Here is a 22,014-nt window from a genome sequence, read left to right as displayed (position 1 = left end):
TTTCCCCCTTTTCATAGTTTCCAGTGCTTTCTTGACCTCGTCCTTCGTCACTGGTGGAACGTCTGTTTTTCCCTACCGCCAATCTCATTACGGTCTTGACTACTTTGGCTACTGTAGAGATCTGTATAGAACTCCTCGGCTACTTTGACTATCTTTTCCATATTAGTGACGACGTTGCCCGCCTTGTCCCTTATCGCATACATCTGGTTTTTGCCTATACCCAATTTCTTCTTTACCGCTTTAAGGTTTCCCCCGTTCTTTACAGCATGCTCAATTTTCTCCATGTTATACTTCCTTATATCGCCCACCTTGCGCTTATTACATTTGATATCTCGGCCAATTCGATCTGGTCTGTTGGATTGGAAGCTTTCATACTCTGGCGTTTCTTAATCAAATCCTTCGTCTCCTTAGACAGCTTACCGGTATCCTCTCTAACTATCCTACCGCCTATGTCTACCGTGCACTCAGTAATGATATCTGTGAAATTATTGTTCCTAAAAGGTTAAACCACGCAAAGTATATGCCATACCATGATATTCAATTTATGAAATTTCACTGGAACGAAACATTATACACGTTAACGATGAGTCTACTACACTTGGCAGCCAGAAAAAAAAAATCTAGGGGTGCTGTTTGATGCACCGCTTGGCGCCTCTACGTACAACTATAGGCACCGATAGAGCGGGTCACTCGCGGCTTCTAGTTGCCCATGAATTGCTGTTTACTAAAATTAGCAAAAACGAGCAATCCGTCAATCTTCTCCGTAACGCTAAAGTGTTTAAGCTAGATTCATTAGCTCCGAACATATCGGCGATCGAAAGTTATGATCCTCCTCTCTCCGTTGACTCGGCGCAGTGGAGAATTGAAGTCGCGACAGCACCCCACCACGCCCTGTCCCGCCCGAGCCACTTGGGGGCGTCCAATGAACGGGGGCACCCAGCAAGTCCCGATGACGTCACTGGAGAGGGAGTACGCAGAAAGGTTCCCTAATAGATTGCGAGCGATTGCCAGAAGCACCATCAATGCGTAAGCATTGTTTTCAAGGTTGTGTCATCAGAAGTTTATCGGCAGTCGAACGAAACGAGTTATAAGAAAACAAATGGTTGCACTAGATCGAGTATGAAAAAATCTTGATGGGGAAAATTCGTGCATGCAGAGAATGAGCCAAGTAAGTCAGACGTCTTATTAGCAAAGAGGGGTAATGTCGACGTCCAAGGGGAGTCACGTGGTACCCAACTTCCATGAGATGTTACGTCACAGTGTGATGTCACAGACCGTAAGCCTCTTTTTCTGTGTCTTGCTTTCACAAAGGATGCTTACACATTCTCCCAATTCGGGAGTGACCTTTCTCGGGCTTCAGTCATAGGTTCATGCGGTCAAATGTATTTGCCTATTCACCGAACTAAGAACAACTCTCAAGGCACATGGTTCTAAATAGTACGGCTAGCGTACTGTTTTTGCGCGCAAGCACATTTTTTGTAGGCTTATAAACAATAAATGGCATCTCACCTGCACACAGCACTCGCCCACAGTGTACTGATCTTGCCCGGTGCGGCACGTGTTCCATCGCAGGAGAAATCCAAGCCAAGGGGATGGTGCTACCTTTCGCCCAAGAGATCTACGGGCCCATGCTCCAGCGGCTCAAGAACGAAGGTATCCGATGCTCCGAGGCGACCAGCAAGAACTATCCTTAACGAATTTCATCGCGCCGTTCCGTAACGGACTGATCGCTTCATTGGAAGCGCGTGAGGTGCCATTCGCTGCAACGCGTGCCGGGCGTGGAGCTGGATCGCTGCGCTTTGGCGTTCGGGGACTGCACCGTCGTCCAACTGGCCGGGCAGTGCAACGATACTTTCCCAGGCATTCACTGCCCGCCTCCTTGTACATAGATGCTGCCGTGCCTCCGAGCCCGGCCGAAGCAATACGTATTGCTTTTCTACTTTTAAAATACAATCACTCAATAAACTATTTCAATACTTCACGCAATGTTTATTGTCTCTCGGCAAGATGGAAATGCATATCAGTCATGGACGTCAAAATATTTCTCGAGGAGGTTTCTCTTCAGCTCGCTACGAGGCTTTCGCGTACTTTGATCGCTAAAAACTCTGTCCGCATTCTTCAAATGTGGTTATGCTATGTGCCCGGCCCATCGGAATTGGTTGATGTAGCGCAGGAAGTGAAGGCTATGCCGAACTAGCATCTACAGCTTAGTCGCAACAAATATACTGCAACATCGCCCTAGAAGAGGGGGAAGGAAGGCGCTTGAGATCAACTTCCAGCGCTTATAGTAAAAGCGCCTGACAACGAGAACATGAGCGGCAGTGCGCGGACAAGTATACAACAGGTCCTAAAAATAGATGTAAATAAAATCTCAGAACAGTATTTCATTTCTGAAATATCAGAATAGAGTATTGTAAAACGAACAGTAGAACTCAACAAGCGGCGCGCGTGTATTGCTAGTTTGCGCCGTTCGTTTTTTTTTTTTTTTATTATTATTTTGCGCCCGTGCACACATGCGGCCATATATTCGCCGCACTGCGTCATGGCGTCACACGACAAATCGCCGCTCCGAAGATCCGTACTCAACTGGCGATAGTAAACGAGGCAGCAGCACACTGGGTGAAAAGCGCGCGATAAACAGACGAATCACGAGTGCCAATTCGTGAAGTTCCTGGGGCCGCACGTGGGATCAACGGCAAAACTCGACGCGCGATAATCTTTCAGCTCGACGTGCTGCTGCGAAGAGTACTTTAGGTTTATTATATTATAGCACTTAACTGTATCGAAACCACACACCACGAAGGGCGAAAGCGGGGAAAAGCTTAGTGAAATGCGTGCAATGCAGTTTATTTTTTAACCTCACAAAGCTCTGCTGTACGACTTTCTAGCGGGCCGCTACCATCCTTTTCAGGCGGATATCTCGCCGTGACATGCGAGATTTATTCCTCCTCACAGTTGCGACATTACCGCTAGAGTGGTGACCGGTGCCTTAAAAAGGTATGCTGCCGTCTAACAGAAGCAGTCACGCGCATTTCAGGAGCAGGGACAGTTTTCCGGCCGACTACTGAAGATACATGCGTAAGTATTCGGTTGAACGGCAAAGAAGCAACATACATATGCATTAAGCATCGCAAATCCAAAGTCCAAAATCACCAGAAAATCCCGTCCCCAATAGTTTCCAAGCGTTCGCAGCGACGCTCTGCGATATGCCCCCGCATATTATAATGCACGTTGCAAGCGTTGAGCGCACTAAACACAAAGCAAACATTTCGTTGTATGTAAGCAGTCATGCGGATGAATCGAGCAAGAAAAAAAAAAAGTAACAAGTCTGCGGGTGTGCACGAGTGGTGATGGCGCTGGGACGTCGTGCGAAATATTTCCCCCACTGTCGGCGTCTCGATGATTTTTGCGCCCGTCGAGTGGCACCGCGGTCGTCTGAAGGCGAGGCCTCACAAGTGGGGCGGCACGGTGTTGAGGGCGTCGTCACTGCTTCGCCCGGGGTCACAGTTCTGGTGGGGGTAGGGAAACCGAGGGGAGGAAGGAGAGAGACAACACAGACACAAAGGCTGCTGTCAGGCACACACATCACACAGTGACGGACAAACAAGAAAGCGAGTACAAAAGCAAGCATAGGCGACTGCGCACACAGCACGCACGGTCCCACTCTTTTTGGCGGTTGGGATCGGTTTTTTAAATGCGACAAAAATCGCTTTCTTTTTGCGTATGAAAATGTAGCCTGTCACGTTGGTTTGTCTATGGGTTATGCAGTTTGCATATCGCTCGGGCCTGTCTGTCTGCTGTGTTCGCCTTTAGCTTAAGAGGAAGCTACAGTGACGGCGTCATATCCAGACATGGATTTGGAGCGGTTCTGTTTACTGCTCATGGGATACGTCACTACTTCGAAATGTCACATTTTAAGCAGTCATACAGCAGAGAGACACGCGTCTCAGAAGCGTGCTTTTTTTTTTTTTTTTTTTTAGTGCGTAGCACTACTAGCCGCAATGACGGATTTCGGCTACGTCTATCCGGAGCCGCTCTCTCTCTCCGTGAACGTGAAGCGCAGGGAAGGCGGCGACGCGCGTATCGTACGCGCCTGCCGGAAGAGGCCCGTTTCATATGCATGCGATTTTCGCCTGCGACACTGCTAATTCCGTCGGTGTGCGACTGGGAAGGGCGTCGGTCAAGCCGCAGACAGCTTGCGACGGGTTTCCAACTTGTTGGAATTCGATCACAGCGTCGGCATGGTGGCTAGTCATCATAGCGTCGGTGTGATCGGTCTGAGACTGACCGTGGATTGACCAATGGGGAGCATCCTGACGGCTCGTCATGAGCGCGTCACTTGCCGTCACGTGCTACCGCCGGAAGTGAAGTATCGCAAGCAGCGCAGCGGCGCAGCAACCTAGTTGTTTAATAATGCAAACTGATTTCTTCCAATAACAGCATACGAAATATTCTGATTCTGCTGTGACTAAAAACGCGCATAAAGCTAGCAACACCGATACACGTTTTGGTGTGTTAATGTCGCATTTAACAAATGGTTAGCTGTACACCCGCGTGTCAGCCCGGCCGAATTCGCTGTGAACGCGTTGTATGTGAAAGCACTGACCGAAAATCGCACTGCGGCGTCACCTAGACCGATTATTTTCGGTCCAGTCGCAGCATGTGAAACGGGCCAGAGGCAGAGCGGCCGTACAGCTGGTTACAAGCGCGTATTACTCGAGAGACGCGTGCCGCTCGCGCGTCCTCAACTCTGGCCTCTCCTCGCGTCCATCAGCCTTTACGGGCGCTCGACTTCAAGCGCACTTCCTAGCTCTTCGATAAAGTGCAAAAATTAATGTAATAGTATAGCGGGGGTAAACAGTGCCGGAGCACCTACTTATTTGCCACTTGATTAATTACGCAAATCGGCAGTATATTTTTGTTCCGCAACCACACAATGCATTGTCTTGTATGGGATGGAGTAAAGAGCACGGGGTATAACTTTCGCACCTACGGCGCATGCGTTGAACTGTTTCCCCGAGACCTCCGCACGTTCGCAGTGCCATCGAGCTGTAGCGTGCACCGTACTTTTCCAGTCATAAAATATTAACGGCGATAGTACTTTTGCTGGCAATTTTTAATGCCAGATACTGTGTTGTGCATCGATGACCTACAGGCGTTTAGCGTACAGAATACAGCGTTGAAGATTACGACCGGTTTCCAATATTACCGGAAAGCAAATCCGAGTGCCCGGTGCATGGACGTGCACGAGCGATCGAAGGCACCACGACCCGTGGACAGTATTTCGCGCCGGCCAGCAGATGGGTAGGTAGCGTGCCACGTACGTCGGCCCTCGCAAAGATTCCGCTAGTTTCCAACCTAAGGTGAAACGGATTACAGAGAAAACGAAGCGTAAGTACATCAGTGCCCGACAGCGTTTCTCTCGCTCCTCAAACGTTGATACATATATAGCGGGCTAAGGTAAAGAAAAAAAAAACAAAAAAAAAAAACTGGTTGCTAACCGCAAAGCGAGATCCAGCGATCTTGCGATGGGGGTGTGTAATATTCGCTGGTTATTGTTTCCTTTTTTTTCGAAGTGTGCTCGTAAAGTCACCAAAACACGTCACTGAGACGTCACGCTGTTCCTACCACTCAGTGCGGAGGATTGAATGCGTTGCAATGAGATAGGTCAAGCATGACGTCACTACGCTGCAACTGCTGGCTTCGCTGTGTTTGAACCTCTACGTGAAGCGTCGTAGTGCCGTCATATATAGGTCATTGCATTTGGGCCATTCAGCGTGGTGAGGCGACGTGATGCAATACGAAATGTCACTGTATGCATGGCGTGGTGTTACCAGTGTTACACCGTCGCAGACGAATCGGAAACAGGTCATTAAATGGAGCTATAAAAATGTTTTTTTTTTCTAACCTATGCATATTTGGGGTGCAAATGCACCTTTTCCCCATATGATGTGATTAATCACACGACTCGCTGGCATGGCGTGATGTTACCAGTGTTACACCGTCGCAGACGAATCGGAAAACACGTCCTTAAATGGAGCTATAAAAATGTTTTTTTTTCTTCTAACCTATGCATATTTGGGTTTCCCATATGATGTGATTAATCACACGACTCGCTGGCATGGCGTGGTGTTACCAGTGTTACACCGTCGCAGACGAATCGGAAAACACGTCATTAAATGGAGCTATAAAAATTTTTTTCTTCTAACATATCCATATTTGGGTTGCAAATGCACCTTTTCCCCATGTGATATGATTAATCACATTGCCGCTTGCTGGTGCTTTCGTCGATAAAATCGTAGCGGTATAAGGCGCAGCTGTGTGGTGCTGTAGCTATGATCATACACCAAGCCCTGATAAGTTTTCTGCCCAACTGCAACATATCGATTACTTTCTAAACTCCACTAATACACACTAACCAGACTTTACCCTTCACCTGACACAAACAGCAACTCCCTATTGGAGCAATAAATGTTTACTTAACGGACGCTCCCCGGTCTAGCTAGTTGGCGATGTATTTTTTCTCAGTATCAGCATTATTATTTACTTTATTCACGAAGGTACCCAAGGAGACATGGCAGCAAGTGAACTATACTGTCCAAAGTGGTAACGTACTGAGATGTTTTGGTCTATTATTTTAGTCGTGTACATTGAAATGCTTTGGGGAAAGTGGTTCCGAGATGAAGTATACCTGGTGAAATTATTTTAAATAAAATGCACCACTGCTCTCCGTGTTAGCAGAACTTCGGCTTTTAGTATGCACGGTAGGATGCATCGAAAGTAAGAATGACGCGCGACAAGCCATGGGCCAGAGTGGACCATGTTTCCGAGACAGACGGCGTCGAGTCTTGTTGCTCATGGGTATTCGATGGGCTGGGTGCAGAGCACGAGCCACGAGCACGCCCTACGCATCGAGATGAAAGGCGCCGAAGAGTTGCTTATGGTCATAACGCGTTTTTGCCTTCCCTACTGAAAAACCAAAAGTTCTACGGGGCAATAACATCACGAAATCTCATCTAATCGCATAGATTATCATACGGTGCACATCATTATCATAAAATATCGGACATAGTTTATGACAATGTACAAGAAACTACGAGACCTTATGCATTTATATGCGACTTGTATGTGATTTCTTATGTGAATTCAACAGGATAGTTAAGCGGGCGAGTTGGTGATACATTATCCAACAGCGCGAACAGGGTCGAATGGATGGTTTCTGTGGTTTCTCCCTTTCGTCCCCGTTTGTTCGCGCTGTTATTTTTGGATTCCTACGTGAATTGAGTGAGATTGTGTGAGAAACTGCGAGGTTATTGTCTCATACAATTTTTTTTTCAGTAGGGTTAACCAGTAGTAATAATGCTATGTAATAGAGCTAAATAGAAGAGGCTAGTACCGCTGCTTCGTAGAGCTTATTAGGAGTGCTTATCAGTGGCTTTAATTTCTACTAAGTGCTGCTGTAATGCGATGCACGTAATGCGATGCGATCGCATAAGGCCTCTACATCACTATGAATGCGCACTCCTCAGTGGCGTCGATGCAATGCGCCCTCTTGCAATTGAGAGGACAGTGGCTCAGTACCCACTCGGAGACCATTTTTTCCTCAAGACTGTTACGTTTCTCAGTACATCGCTACGGTGGTTGAATGACATGACTTGTGGGTGTAAGTCGGAATTTCGATACAACTCCGATACTTTTGGCGAACGCGGGCTCTAAGCTATAGCGTTCAACGAGTAGGCACAAAACTTGAGCTGTCTCTGTGAAATGATGCACCACGCATCACAACAAAACATGAGCAACCATGTATATTGCGCGAAAAACAGGCACATGATTTCCGACTGATTTTTTTCTTTGATGTAGCTTCGGTCTCCGCCGCTTTAGCGGCTTGACGGCTGTGACGTCACAGACGAGCTGAAGTATTGAAGTCACGTGAAGCAAAAAAAAAAAAAAAATATCCAACAAATCTAGCAAATTCGCTACTTTTTCTTCATTTTATTTCAAAATCTAACGCAAGCCTGCCTAAAAGGTAGAACCACGAAAAATCAATAAGCGGCGATTAAAATGCGGATTTCGCGTTACTTGTGTGACCTAAACTCGTTAGTGAAATCACGGTTGAAACCAAAACCGCAAGAGGAAAACAAATTTTAAATATGAATTTTTTATCTTGTCTGAGTGAATGACACGTGATAATCATGTGCACTATAGCTTTGCGCACTATTTCAAGAAAAAAAAAAAGAAAACGCATCCAAAATTTTGATGTTTATGCAGAGGCACTCCAAGAGTATGGTTACGATAGTCTGCAAGGGGAGGGGCACAGATGGAACAGTGCATAGACCGGACTAGAGTACAAAAAAGCTGAAGTGGTCAATCCCTGCGAAATCCAAAAAAAAAGAAAAAGCTTGCTTCAGAGGCTTGTCATCTCCAGGTGGCAAGGCAGCAAAAGTTTTTGAGCACAAAGAAAGTGAAGTGTTCGACTATAATTATGTTTTCGCTGGTATCTGGTAATGGCCCGTGCTGGGGAAGAGAGGGATGGGAATAGCTGTTGGGACTGCATTTGGCAATTCAAGTTGTGGCTAGAGAGAGTCATTTCATTTTACTGAATTTACATTGCAGTCTTTGTATGCATGAAAACCAAACCAAAACAATTTAAAGTAATTGCTTTACTTTTTGGAAATACTTGGGCTGTAATGTCACTACTTTTTTTACGTTGCATTTTGTGGGGTAGGAACTAGCAATGTAGTTAAATTACTTTCATGCAATGTTTGACTATGACTAGGAAATGCATTTTAATTAGTTAACAACAGCAAGTTTGCATTCCATGAAACAATGGTATTGGAGCCATGTTAGCTTCATACTAAATGCATTTGTGTGTCCTGGTCACAGAGTGACCAGATGCTGTTATAATCAGTGGCTTGTTTACCAAGGCCCCTCTGCATTATGTCAAGAAACCATATAACCTTGACTCTCCTTGCTCCCTTATGGCCACAAGTTTTGTATAGTATCTGCCATGCTGCCTGAAAACCAGGTGCTATTTTTGCCACAACTTTTCACGACATATTTTGAGAGACCACAACCAATGTAGAGCCTTACCGTGCAAGTTTTCAGTACGACACCTATGTTCAAAGGTAAAGTACATGGCACAGGCCCAATACACTGAAGCTCTTGGGAGCCATGTTCACTACAAAGTGGTCATGCGATTCTGACAAAGGACGTTCTTTCTTCCAACAAAAAACAATACAGAATTTGACAAAACCATGAACGTTCCATAAAATGTTTTTATTTCTGCGAATCTTACAGGGCAAGTGGTAGTATTAATAATTATCGCAAATACAACATTTTGAGTGCAGCTCAGGAGATATACATGTGTATACAAGGAGATCCAAAATATGCTCGAGGAGACTATATATACATATATATGCATGTGTTACTGTACGTATTTATAGGCTTATGCATACGCACTCACGTGTACATACACCACAAATAATGCTGTCTACATAACATCCATGGTACTTCATAATCACAAAGGGCACCTAGCATTTTGTTCACTGGACATTTTCTCCCCGTAGATAACTGTGACACTGCTCAAAACAGCAACCATAGTCACCTGGAATGTGTTCCAGAGTTCCAAAACAAAGATGCATTTTCACTTAAATAGCAGTGGATATGGTCTAAGTTTAATTCCAACACTTTCTGTCAATCCTTTGCACAATCTCTCTTGACATCGCAAAAAACTTGAAAACAAAAATAAGAAAGCAATCAACAAATTAATTGATCAACAATGTACTAGGGCAACCACACGTATCACAATATGTTCAGTGCCAGCCTGAAGAAATTGACAATGCAAGAATAAGAGCTTCTTGGTACAGATGATACATGAAAGAAAATGCAGCGCAGAACAAATGGACTGCTACAAATAGGAATCAAAATTGTACACCATTGTACAGAAAGAAGGAGGCTCTCCAGAGTATACAAAGGAGCAAATACCATATCATGAAACTGCCTGTTGTGTCAGTTGGTTAAAACTATTTCAGAATCAAACCACAAAATAAGGTGAGAATACTACCTGCAACATTGTTTATCAAGCTCGAAACTTATTTTAGTATAGATTGTCAAGAAAAAGCAGGGTGGATTGGTTGGTTTCGTCCGAGAGTGCACACAAGTGGCTAACGTCAAAGCTGATCACAATCACCGGGTGTGAAGTTCGCTAGCTCCGCAAGTTTAACAATTTTCAAACTATAGGCAGAAGGAAATAGTATCTGCCAAATTAGAGTATGAATGTCACGAAGAAGAGTTGTTGATGACCTCAGCTATAGTAAATTGTGCAAAATGATGAGAATGTAGCAGGGAAGACAGAAGAGGGGGGAGGGGGGGGGGGGGCAAAGGTTCTGTTGCGTGCGTATGTATGAGGACAGCATGTGGAACTCTTTAAATCCAAGACATATCCAGGACATACCCCGACTTCATCATCAACTGCAAGGTCTAGAAAAAGAAAACAAATGCCACTAGTCTGGCATATAACTTGGAAGAAAATTTCTTTAATAATACGAAAACCTGACAGTTAAAACCATGCACCACTGCACTTGAACAAATGACTGTACACGACAGAGAAGCTGCGGAGAAGACATTTGTAACACTGACAGCGTCATTACCAGTGATCTGCACATTCTTAGCCAAAAAGATAAAGAAAGAAGAGACGACACTAAATAGCGATTAGAGTTGGGAGAAATGTTTCCCATCACAAGTAACAATGTAACAATAAAGGCAAGATATTGTTGCCTGAAGTGTATTTTCTCCACTCACTTTTAGATAAAATATACTTGCATTTGCATTCTTAGCCATTCTACATCTCTTCCAAGAGTAACACCTACAATTTTGCTTCATTGCTTATCACTGCTAGTCACACTGTCCTTTATTACGCTTCGTTTTTTTGTTAGTCACCAAATTTTGGCTGCAGAGGCAACTGCTGAATTGATGAAACAGAATCAGCTTATATATGTCAGTTGCATTAGTATTTTCTTTTGAGAGATACTGATATTGGTTAAGTAGTTATTCTTTCAGATAGAACAATTACATCTAATACCCCTGTCACACGAGCAGTTTCGGTGCCCATTGAGTCGATGGAGATTGAAATGAATGGGGATCGGCCACTGCCACACGGCGGTTTTCAATGACGTACTCGATCGACATTGGCTCAATGAGGTTTGCGAATGACCATTGGAATGCCAGGGAACATTTGAGAGCAGCCCTGCATTCACCCTAAGGTGAAAAACAAGACAGACGAAACAAATCACCTTCTGGATTAAATTATTTAGACTACATTATACAGTTCGTCATCTAGTTTTTCACAAATCAGAATGATCGCTCTACTGAATATGTGGCGTTCAGATGTAAACAAACTTATGTTGTTCTACGGTGTCTAGCTGCTGTTCTGTGGCAGTTCGACATGCTGCAGTGTGTCGCTCATACTCGCCCTTTACCACGGTTTGCGACAACAGAGACCAAGAAGAACCTTACATATGCTTCTAACGATAGCAACTACGAACGCAGCGAAGACCACTGCCGAGCTGCGACAGCATCACGGGTGCAAAATGAATGCGGTGATTGCACATCGTTAGTCGTTCTGCCGTTGCTTTCCTGTGGGTTATGCTGTGCTTTGAGGTATTTGAATATTCTTCTCTGAGCGAACTTTCATTTATTGATAGCATTTAGTGTGATATCCGCTTCATTCTATCCTGTTTCACTTCATATTTTTACTGGGTGTTAATACCCGTGGCCCAATCTGTCGGATGACATGCCGACTACTCAATGGTCATTGTAATTTGCCGTGTGGCAGTGGTGCGTCTTGATGACCCTCGAAAATTTCAATGGCCATTCCCTCAATGGGCATTGAGATTGCCCGTGTGACAGAGGTATAACATGGACTTCACAAAACGTCTCTGGAAGCTGAAATTAAATGGTTAGAGAAGACCAACTACAAAGGCCATAGGGATACGATAATGCAGTCATGAACCCAGATGCAGTAGCTGTACAGTCAGTACGGGAGGGTACGCGCGCCACGACCGACATCAGTTCTTCATGGCCATGCTTCACAGATTGCCGAGGCCAGTGCTTTTTGCCATTTGAAAGACCATTCTAAATGGGATGCTCCTTGATCATTGTGGACAGAACAGAACTTGACAAGCAGGGTAAACTGTTCCGGCTCGACGATGCGAGACAAAGTTCTCTAATGCTGGAAAACTAACCTGCATGTGACGGTGACTGCTATAGCCGAGGTTAATTTATAGCATAATACACACCTCGGCGGAGCCCAAAAATATAGTGACCTAATCTTATTAACCTCGCAACATCTTTCCTTCGCTCAAAATCAAGTGAGCAAGGTCTATTTACACGTACATGAAGGTTCAATGGAGCAGAGTGGGAAGGGACTAAGCTTTCTCTGGATCGCTGCCTACAAAGTGAAAACAGGGCATGCTTCCCAGCCTTCTTTGCAGTTGCTTTCCTGGGCATCGAACATACCCTAAAGTCAGCTCAGTAAAACACGCCACAAGTTTCTTTCCCTACATGCAAAAGCGTTTGCCGATGACCAGACAACACTAACCCTGTACAAAGGCAACTGCGAGCAACTTCGTGCCCACAGGAACCACTTCGGACGGGATTCAGCCACTGTCCTATCACAACTTCCAGAGTGCCCCAAATGCAGTACTGCATGCCAGGCACACACACATGGGGCTGTTTATCACATTCCACAAGATCACAACGAGAGCTGCACCTCAAGAGACGAGAGGGGAGGGAGGAAGAGGAGAATGTGGCATTGATTGTTCAACACAGCAAATGATGATTCCATGCGATCCAGCTGGTCACATCAATTCCTCGCAGCCACACATCTTCCAGCAAAGGTGCACCCAGAAGCATCAGGCTTGCATGAACAATGGTGCTTCCGGGAATATACGGACGCACACGCTACTACAAGGGTTGCCGTCACCGATGGTATTTTTCCTTTCTTCCTTGTGGTCAGGTTGAAAAAGTCTCAACAACGCCAGGTGTTGTCCATCTCAAAAGAAGTGGGGTCAATGGAAGAGGAGAGGACGGAAGTCTTTACAGGTGAGGAATTGGGTCACTCGTCATTCTTAGCCTTGAACTTGTCCTCCAATGTTCCCGGAATCTGAAAGAGTTTTTTTTTTCCCTTTTTTTCTTCTCTTGAAAACGTTTACATGAAAACCACCACCACCTCACAGTACAGATGCGAATAAGAAAAACTTCAGACACACGTTCTCCAATTCAGCAAACATGGGATCGACATCATTCAAGGGTGATGGAGCTTACCAAAATGAAAGGCGCAAGGTTTGTGAATGTTGGTCCCAGATTGTATTACAATGCCTACGTCTAGAGGCACATGGTTCCTGGCACTGTATGTACAGTGTCATCCACTTCTATCTATAACACGGTCACTGCTTTCAAAGTAACACTGCCTTCGACGCAGGCGCATATCGATGCAAAGCGATGCAAGCACAGAAGGAGCCGAACGTGCTTCTGCACATGGCCTGCCACTTGGCTCTATTGCACGGCCGGGTTGGACATAGTAACACTTTGAAAGCAGTGACCTTGTTATAGCTAGAAATGGATGAGGCTGTACGTGCCAGGCTTGTATGATTGATACTTTGCAGTCGGGACCATGCAAATGGAAATGGGCAGAAAAGAGAAGGAAAGCAAAGCAAGGAATGAAAGAAAAGTATAATGGTGGGGCACTAAAACAAAGCATCGACATTTATCTGGCCAGAGAAATTAATGAACACTTCCAATCATAGCAACATTCGTCAAAAACACATAAAATTGTTAATGATATATGAAATGAGCTTTTGTCTTGAAATTATTAACTGCAGCCATTTCAGCCATTAGCGATACTGAAGGCAGCTGACATTCTTCCTTAACGATGTGCAAGGCACATCACCCTACACCTACACATCAGCCACCTACATTGGTAGACAGTGAAACTGATGACCGAAAATTCCTAATAAATGAAATTTTGTGGAATTGTGAAAAGTATGTGACCATGTTGCAGTGATAAATGGGTGTGATAGTGCTCAAAAGCAGGAGGTACTTAGCCTTCAAAGGAGGTGCAATTAAGTATTTGGTTTGTAAAGAATAACAAACCATACTGACTGGAAGACTGCGTGCACTAAGGTTGCACAAAATCATGAAAGAAATACCTAGTCAGCAGAATTGTGCAGAAGTTATTTCTGGAAATAGAAATTATTGCATCGATGCCAGATGAATTTGATTGCTATGTTCCTGTACGCAGGGTGCTCAAACGCATCCTTTATTTCGGAATTCTCGTGCCACTTCACAAAGGCTTATGTTATGTTACGGCATTACACCAGTGGCATGCACACCTCAGAAACTAGAGAAATGTAGAAAAAGAGGGCAGCTACAACCCTAGAGTGATGAGCATATGCGAGCTATCCATAAAGATTTTCAAGCTCATTCATGTGGCAAGACCACAACAAATAGTGCTACTTTTCTGGCACCCCATCTTCGATGATGATGGTGAATTAACTACATCCACTGCACAATAGAGGCATCTCCCTTCCCATCCCTTCAAGCTTTAGAATCTCATCTCCACATCCATCTTTTGTTTCATTCCTGTTCCATATCACCTATTGACCTGTCCCAGAAAGGTTCCCAAGCTCTCCTATCCAGCAGACATGGTTCTTCCCCGACTCCATGTTTTCTTCCCCTTGGAATTCTCCGTCGCTTTTGCAGGCCATCAGCTATTTATCCCATATTACACGCTGCACACCTGTCTACTTCTTTTGATTCCTGCTAGAATACCATTAATTCTGGTTCTATAATATATGAAGCTGTCCATCTATCGTTTCCCTATCACCTTATTTTCCATAGCCCAGTGCCATGTCCTCAATTAATATTTATGCTTTTCCACATGCCTCGTTACGTTTCGGCCCCATAGGGAAACATTGCCGAAGGGAAACTGCTGTGCGCTTTTACACTGAGGATATTGGTTGGTTGCTGTCCATAAAAGAACAGTGCCGAAATTTGAATTCGAAAGTAGGGCGATATTTGGCACCAACATGGTAGGTGACACACAAATCCCAACTCTGAAAAGTTAAGCAGAAAGCTATGTTGCAAGGCAAAATGGCTCTATATGAGCTTATTGTGTGAATGGCATTTTAAAAAAAACTGGACTGGTGTGACGTGGGAAGAAGGAAAATGATGTTGGGGAGAGCCCCGGTGAATAAAGCAAACGATAAACAGAACCTTTCTTTTATTGCAATAGTTGGGCAAATCACAGGCATGGTAGCACCGTACACGCGAGTGTAGACACGGCTCTGAGGACCGAGTCCAGTTGAACCATGCAAGGCCTATACTTAACTAGGAGGTACACAATAAACTCGCAGCAAGACTGCTACATCATGCTTTTCTACTGCAGCACAGGAAAATCAAAAGAATATGTATGGCACAAGGCTACTACAGACTTCAGGAATGGCAAGGGAATGTCTATAGCACACTCACTCAGGGCAGGCAAGTAAAGCCAGTATCACAATGGCCCCATCATGCGAATGGAAATCACAGCTCCTCAATTAGTGAAGCCATTGCTATGGCAAGTTGTACTATTTCATAGTAGGCCTTACAAAGTATTAATGAAGGGCAAAGGGATACTGATGAAAGACTGATGTTTCCTTGTATCAATATATTACTGTGTTCCAATGACAAAAAAAGGGCACTTCCACATAATCAGAGGCTTGGAAACCAAGTAAAAAAAAATTAAAGATACAACTGCAGCAGCCACTGGGCTTTTTCCCAGAAAAAATGTGAAACTTAACATGGCTCTGAGGCTAGGGTGCACAGCCATTCACTTTGAAACATATTTCATGATCTCCTCTTCAATACTATCATTAAGAACTTGATTGATGTAATGGGTGCTGTATCCCACTGAAGTTTCAGCCCCGTTTTCCCGATGTCCTGTACCACCATTACCAGCACTTCTCTTTTCTCTTGAACCCACACGGAACAGGCGCTGCATCTAAGTACAAGACAGTGCCGCACACCTAACAGACTCCAATACTAATCTGATTGTGTCTGTTCTGGATACTTTGCTTCTATGAGTATACTTTTTCTTAAGCTGGGAGTAATGTTGTATGCCACTGTAACTTCAGTTTCATTGCCCCTACGTCTTGTACTATCATCATTGAGACTTCGTTCCCTTCTCTTGAACCCACTCACTTTGTTGGAAATACAGTCTACCATGATCGGCATTCTGCACCAGTTCTTTTCCTCTGTCTCGATACTGAGTAACACAATGGGAGAACAAAAAAGTCTTTCACCTTTAAATACAATTAGGCCACCAAAAAATGGTGGGTGATTAACACACTTTGTAGTGCAAAATTTGAGTGCACCTCTCCAGGTATTTTGGTTTTTGAATATGCCGAGGTAAAGAATTAGAGAGGGTTGCAGAATGAGTGCACAACACAGAATCCAAGAACAGCTAAGAACGAGGAACAGGCAGTGTCCTATTATAAATGGGGAGTGGCAATTGACAATTTAAAGGCTACCCTTCCAGTTATCCAACCTATGTGCATCCAGCCAGTGCACTGACAATGTAATGAAGGAATGGCTGGCAAGCGACAGCCAGACAAGCAATTGACGGTGGAAAGGTGTGCTTACGTAGGCCTTTCATGCAAAAGGCCCTTAATGACAGGCGGGACCAGGTGAATAGGAAAGCCATTCAAGAGCCAATGCTCAGGGCATGCAACCATGCAAACGAGATGCGATGACAGATGGCACTGCATCATGTGAGTGTGATCATGACTGCGTGTACACACTGCTAAAACGTCTAAATGCCACCCAAAACTGCTAATGCCCAAGAAAAACTTATCACAAAGTCAGTTTCAATTTTAACAATGCTGATCACCAGGTTTGCTGAAATTAAGACTTGGAAAGCCCACGTAAAAAAAATGTTATGTTAGATGCAAAGCTGAAATATAGAATGACAGACCCTACAAAGCTGTCACTGGGGTTATAACTAGCTGAGCACCAATGCAAGCCTGCAGGATTTCCTGCTATTGCATGCAAGCGTTAGCCATCAAAGGCTGTAGCAGAACAGAGCTCTAACCACAAGATTAAACAGGGTGCATTAACAGCCAAGCCTAGAAAAGTATGAGGTTTGCCATACAGGTTTTCTGCGAAATTTAAAAGTAGGCCGAGACAACGTTACGTGCTGCATGGGTTATGTAAACTGCACTAACATGACCAATAAAAAAAAAAATGCGGCACTGTTTTCACAAAACACCTAGCCAAAACAAAAATGTCAAACAATAGAGCCCTACTATAACTAGCATATTACTAAACTCTACTACTGCACGATACAAAGAGTACAGGCCTAAACACATGCTCATAAGAGTACTGCAAGATGATACTTACCGTATTTTCCTGTAAATAAGCCGCCCGACACGATGTGCAGCCGAAATCTAAGCAACGGCACTACCTCGCAAAACTAACTAGTTTCCAAGCGCAAAATAGGTTATGTTACTACTTGTGTGAAAAGATTTACGGCGTCGAATCAGATACTACAATGCAAACAAGAAAAAATGCGTTTTACAGCAAGATCAATTCAGTTTTCAGATTTACTTTATATTCCACGATGTGCACAAGAAAGGCCTTCACTCTGTGTTTCACTATTTATTCTACCATGCATGCGCTACTAAACAAAGGAAAAAAAAAAAACATTTTGCGGACTGTGGTTCATTGAGCGGTACGGCTTATCTACTGAAAGATACGGTAATATATACGTCGTAGAAAAACAAAAAGCTGAGTACAATGTGTCTGCAGAGGAAAGCTGGAATGTCACGTCAAGCTCTGCATCCAGGATGAATATGGTGGTGTAGAGAATGCAACCATGAATGCAAAAGTTCAGCGCAACGGGACTGTGTCTGAATGCAATAGCACACACGCAACATGAACAAAGCAAACTTTCTTCTATTGCGCTCGTCTTAGAATTTAGAGACGGTGCTCGTCTTACACAGTTTAGAGAGAGTGCTCATCTTGCAGAATTTAGAGAGAGCACTCATCTTGCACAATTTAGAGAGAGCGCTCATCTTGCACAATTGAGAGAGAGCGCTCATCTTGCACAATTGAGAGAGAGCGCTCATCTTGCACAATTGAGAGAGAGCGCTCATCTTGCACAATTGAGAGAGAGCGCTCATCTTGCACAATTGAGAGAGAGCGCTCATCTTGCACAATTGAGAGAGAGCGCTCATCTTGCACAATTTAGGGAGAGCGCTCATCTTGCACAATTTAGAGAGAGCACTCATCTTGCACAATTTAGAGAGAAAGCTTATCTTGAACAATTTAGAGAGAGCGCTCATCTTGCACGATTTAGAGAGAGCGCTCATATTGCACAATTTAGAGATACCACTCAACTTGCACAATTTAGAGTGAGCGCTCATATAATTGAGAGTGCGCTACCTTACACAATTAAGAGAGAGAGTGTGCAGACTACTGCATTTGGCCCACATAGACAAGTCATAGCCCGAGTCGCTTTGGGACGTTAAACCTCGCAAACCAAACCAAGACTGCAAACCAAATCGAGACTGCACACGTCGCGGTGGCGAGTGGTTAGGGTGCTCGACAGCTGTAACCTGGAATGCGGGATTGAATCCCGGCCACGGTGGCCTCTTTTCCATGGAGGCGAGCAAGGCGTCCGTGTGCTGTGCGAGGTGATCGAAATTTTTGGAGCCCTCCACTACTGCATTCCTCACAGCTCGAGTTGCTACGGGATGTTAAACCCCATAAACTAAACCAGATAAGGCTAGATAAGCCTTTTCACTGACACTCAGAGGTTTCAGGAACTCAAACCGACCAAGAAAATTGAAGGTGCCGCTGTTGCCAGTCATTTTCACAAGCAAAACGCTATGACGCCAGATTAGATTTTTATACTCTGATCTCCGAGACCACGCTACACTCGCATTCACTTATAAACAGTGATCACAGAGTTTGTGAGGCCCCAAAACCACAACACGCTATGAATGTTGGGCACTTTTCAACACTTGCTCCATAAAGCAAAAACATGTTTTTTGTTTATTTTAGTTGCATAGTGAATTTTTCTGCATACAGACAAGCACCTGACTTGCAAGCACTTGAAAAGACTGCTCGCTGAGTCGAATCAGACAAACACAACCAGGAATGCTCGCTTTGTTCACGACGCTGCATTACAAACATAACAGGCGAATAATACTGCAGCTGCATTCAATTCACGCGGGTGACATTAAAAAGAGGCAGGCCGTGTATATAATGAGCACCAACTTTCCTCTGAGAGAGAGTGAGCCTAGGTACTTTGCAGGGACGCAAGACAACGCTGTGCCTTGCTTCAGGTACAATGACAAATGCCACGTGATACAATAGTATAGGCAGTAAAAACAACCTTTTGCTGCTTATCCATTACATTTACGACCCAGGAGCAGCAGTGCAGAAGGCAATAAAACACTGCGGCGAGATACGAGGTCAGGGCCCAATGCTAGGGAACAAGGCAAGGCATTGACAAATGTACAAAACAAACAGCAAAAACTAACCTCAAATAAGCGAGAAAATAAACAAAACAAAACGCAAACAACAGCAAAGTGCATACGTCTTAAAGCTGCAGATCATGCCACAGCATGACACACCCCTAAATTCAAAGAATGCAAGAGCAAAGCCATTGAGTAAAGTGGGCTTTGCCACAAAATCTTCCGTCTAAATGCTGTCTGAACACTGCCAGAACAAGAACTGCGTCAAAGTTTTGGGCCACTGTGCTACAAATTACAGGTTGTATGCAATAGAAACACACGCAGCCTAAGTTGCAACACTAGAGGGGAATATACCAACAAAGGACTGTCGACGTAGTGTGGCAACTGCCTAAAAAATGGACATTTATTAACGCAAGATTCACAAAAGCATGCTAAATCATGTGCTTCAATTCCTACCGCAATTTCGCGAGACATCATGATAGAAAGAAAATTGCTGCCCCATTTTCCTTTTTTTTTTTCAAGCGTAGGTGAGCTTGATACAGTCACTGAAGTTGCGAAACTGGTAAGCCTTGCACGAGGAGAGGGAAAAAAATGTTTTGGGTTCGACATTGTTGGCTGGGACTACACGACATACGAAAAGAGTAGAAGCTCCTTGTGGCAAGCCATCCTTAAAGAGCTATTTGAGTAATATATACGACGCATCGCAAAGTGGCCCCCAAAATTCAGGGATTTAGCCACATCTCGAGAAAGCCGCCTCTCGCCTTGTCAAAGCTAGCCAGGAATGTAAAGTGCGGGATTTTGTGTCTTGGTATCGCACACACACCGGTTGTGCAAGGTTCGAAGACGACATGCAGTTCAGCTGTCGATTTTACAATTTATGGCGGCTTTCATGTGTCCTGCACAGTTACCAACTCCTTGGGCAAACTAATACGGCTAGTTTGACACACAAGCAGTTAAAGACAAAGCAACTGCAACTCACTAGGATAAATTGCCGGAATTAGCGGACTTGGCCAAGGCCTCTTTTGCCTGCGTATATCTGACACGAGTGCTCCCCTAGCGAGCTCAGTGTTCAGACACATCAGCGCACAATAGTGCAACCCTGGTGTACTGGCAGTGTAGTCTCGGTGTGCCAACAGTGCAGCCTGGGCACACAGATAGTGCAACTGTGGTGCACAACAAACGCTGATACCTGCCCTCCCATGATTGCACAGCTGCAGAAAATCTAAAAGCTAAATGCAACAACCAGCTACCGGGATGTCTTATACCACTCTGGTTGCTGCAGATTAGGCCTGGGTTCAGGCCTAAACAAAGGCATCGAGTTCTTCGGAGAGCTCAATTTCCTGCAGACCGAGGCTGTCGACTGCCCCGTCCTCGGTGGCGCCGGTACTTACGCTGGGCCTGGCACGGTGCGTGTCCACCGCCGCTATTGGTACGCTGAACTTCTTCATCTCGCAGCCGTAGGCCATGGGCGTCAGCTTGATGATGCTGTGTAACGGCACCCGCAGGTAGGGGAGCTCCTCTGCGTGGTTGCATCACAGGTTGGCAGGCCGGACCCAGGAAGGACAGCAGTGGGACAACAATGGGATGAAAAGGGACAGGGAAGAAAAAAAAAGGAAGCACAGATGTGCCAAGCTTAGGGGATAAGCGGGAAGGCCGCACAAAGAAAGTACCAGAACTCAGACAAAACTACCTTAGCTTGGAGGATAGATGGAAAGGCTGCATAAAGGCTCACTCTGCACAAAAGCAGCAAACATCAACCCCAGAAGCTGCTGCTGCTGCTGATTTTTTTCTTTCCTCCCTTCACTATGTAACAGATGAGTCTCCAATGCAAGCATTCCAGGCCCTATCCATCAGAGTGCACATTGAGTGCAACATATTTGAGAGCTGAGTTACGAAGTTGAACTGGCGAAGATGACCTGCTACTCTAAAGGTAAGCAGAGTGTCATAAAAGCGCCGTAAGCTTCAATTCGGTGCACACTCTGCTGCTTACTGTACCAACTCGGCACCACACTGAGTCAAAGCAACGGCGCTTTGATGTTCGGGCTGCGAACATTTGGGAGTACCCCAGTCGTTTACGGCGAAGAGCCATTCAAGAGCTCTTTCGACGGGAACCAAATGTCCAGTCCCAAATGAGGTGCACTTAAAACAGTACAAAACAATGAGGACCAAGCCCCATTTTGCAGTGACAAGACACCACGAGAGTCCTACGTTCCGTCACTCTCAACTCAGATGCTTTAACAAAATGGCAGTGGCGACACAGCAAGCACCTAACCATAACCAAGCACCAAACCCAACTATAAAAGTAAGGTGTGTTAAGCACCTTTACCAGGTAATTAGAATGCAGGCTTCTGCTAGTTGCTATATTGCACGAAGCACAAGCAACCAATGTTTGGTTAACCCTCAAAATGGTGTGTACCCACCGGCCTGCGAAATTATTTTATAGATATCTAAACTGAGTGCGATTATGCTTGAATAAAGAAATGCCTTGCATATACCA

At 44.8% G+C, this 22,014-nt stretch overlaps 2 protein-coding genes across 7 annotated transcripts in view; one reads left to right on the top strand and one right to left on the bottom strand.

Annotated features, from left to right (window-relative positions):
• The window catches only part of LKRSDH (lysine ketoglutarate reductase/saccharopine dehydrogenase), a 68,514-nt gene extending 66,533 nt beyond the window's left edge, over nucleotides 1-1,981 (top strand). For all 3 annotated transcript variants that reach the window (XM_084578971.1, XM_084578970.1, XM_084578972.1), the window contains one exon: nucleotides 1,573-1,981. In XM_084578971.1, coding sequence (XP_084435097.1) covers nucleotides 1,573-1,694 — 122 coding nt within the window. In that variant the 3' untranslated portion in view covers nucleotides 1,695-1,981. The remainder of the gene's footprint in view (nucleotides 1-1,572) is intronic.
• Nucleotides 1,975-22,014, bottom strand: part of Pfrx (6-phosphofructo-2-kinase/fructose-2,6-biphosphatase) — an 88,280-nt gene continuing 68,240 nt past the window's right edge. Inside the window, exons 12-14 of one of the 4 annotated variants that reach the window (XR_014700726.1) lie at nucleotides 20,909-21,036; nucleotides 5,210-5,358; nucleotides 1,975-3,509 (exon numbers count right to left, since the gene is read on the bottom strand). Coding sequence is in view for 3 of the 4 variants with exons in the window: in XM_084578973.1 (XP_084435099.1) it covers nucleotides 20,819-21,036 (218 nt within the window). In the remaining variant the exon portion in view is untranslated. Of the gene's footprint in view, nucleotides 3,510-5,209; nucleotides 5,359-9,242; nucleotides 13,163-15,263; nucleotides 21,037-22,014 lie in introns of those variants that run through there. The other 3 variants (XM_084578974.1, XM_084578975.1, XM_084578973.1) reach the window with 3 other exon arrangements.

Source organism: Amblyomma maculatum, chromosome 9 (assembly GCF_055883805.1).
Source record: "Amblyomma maculatum isolate TAMU_Amacu chromosome 9, ASM5588380v1, whole genome shotgun sequence".
NCBI lineage: Eukaryota > Metazoa > Arthropoda > Arachnida > Ixodida > Ixodidae > Amblyomma > Amblyomma maculatum.
Note: the sequence above shows the minus strand (reverse complement) of the source record. Positions and strands in the feature narration are given on the sequence as shown.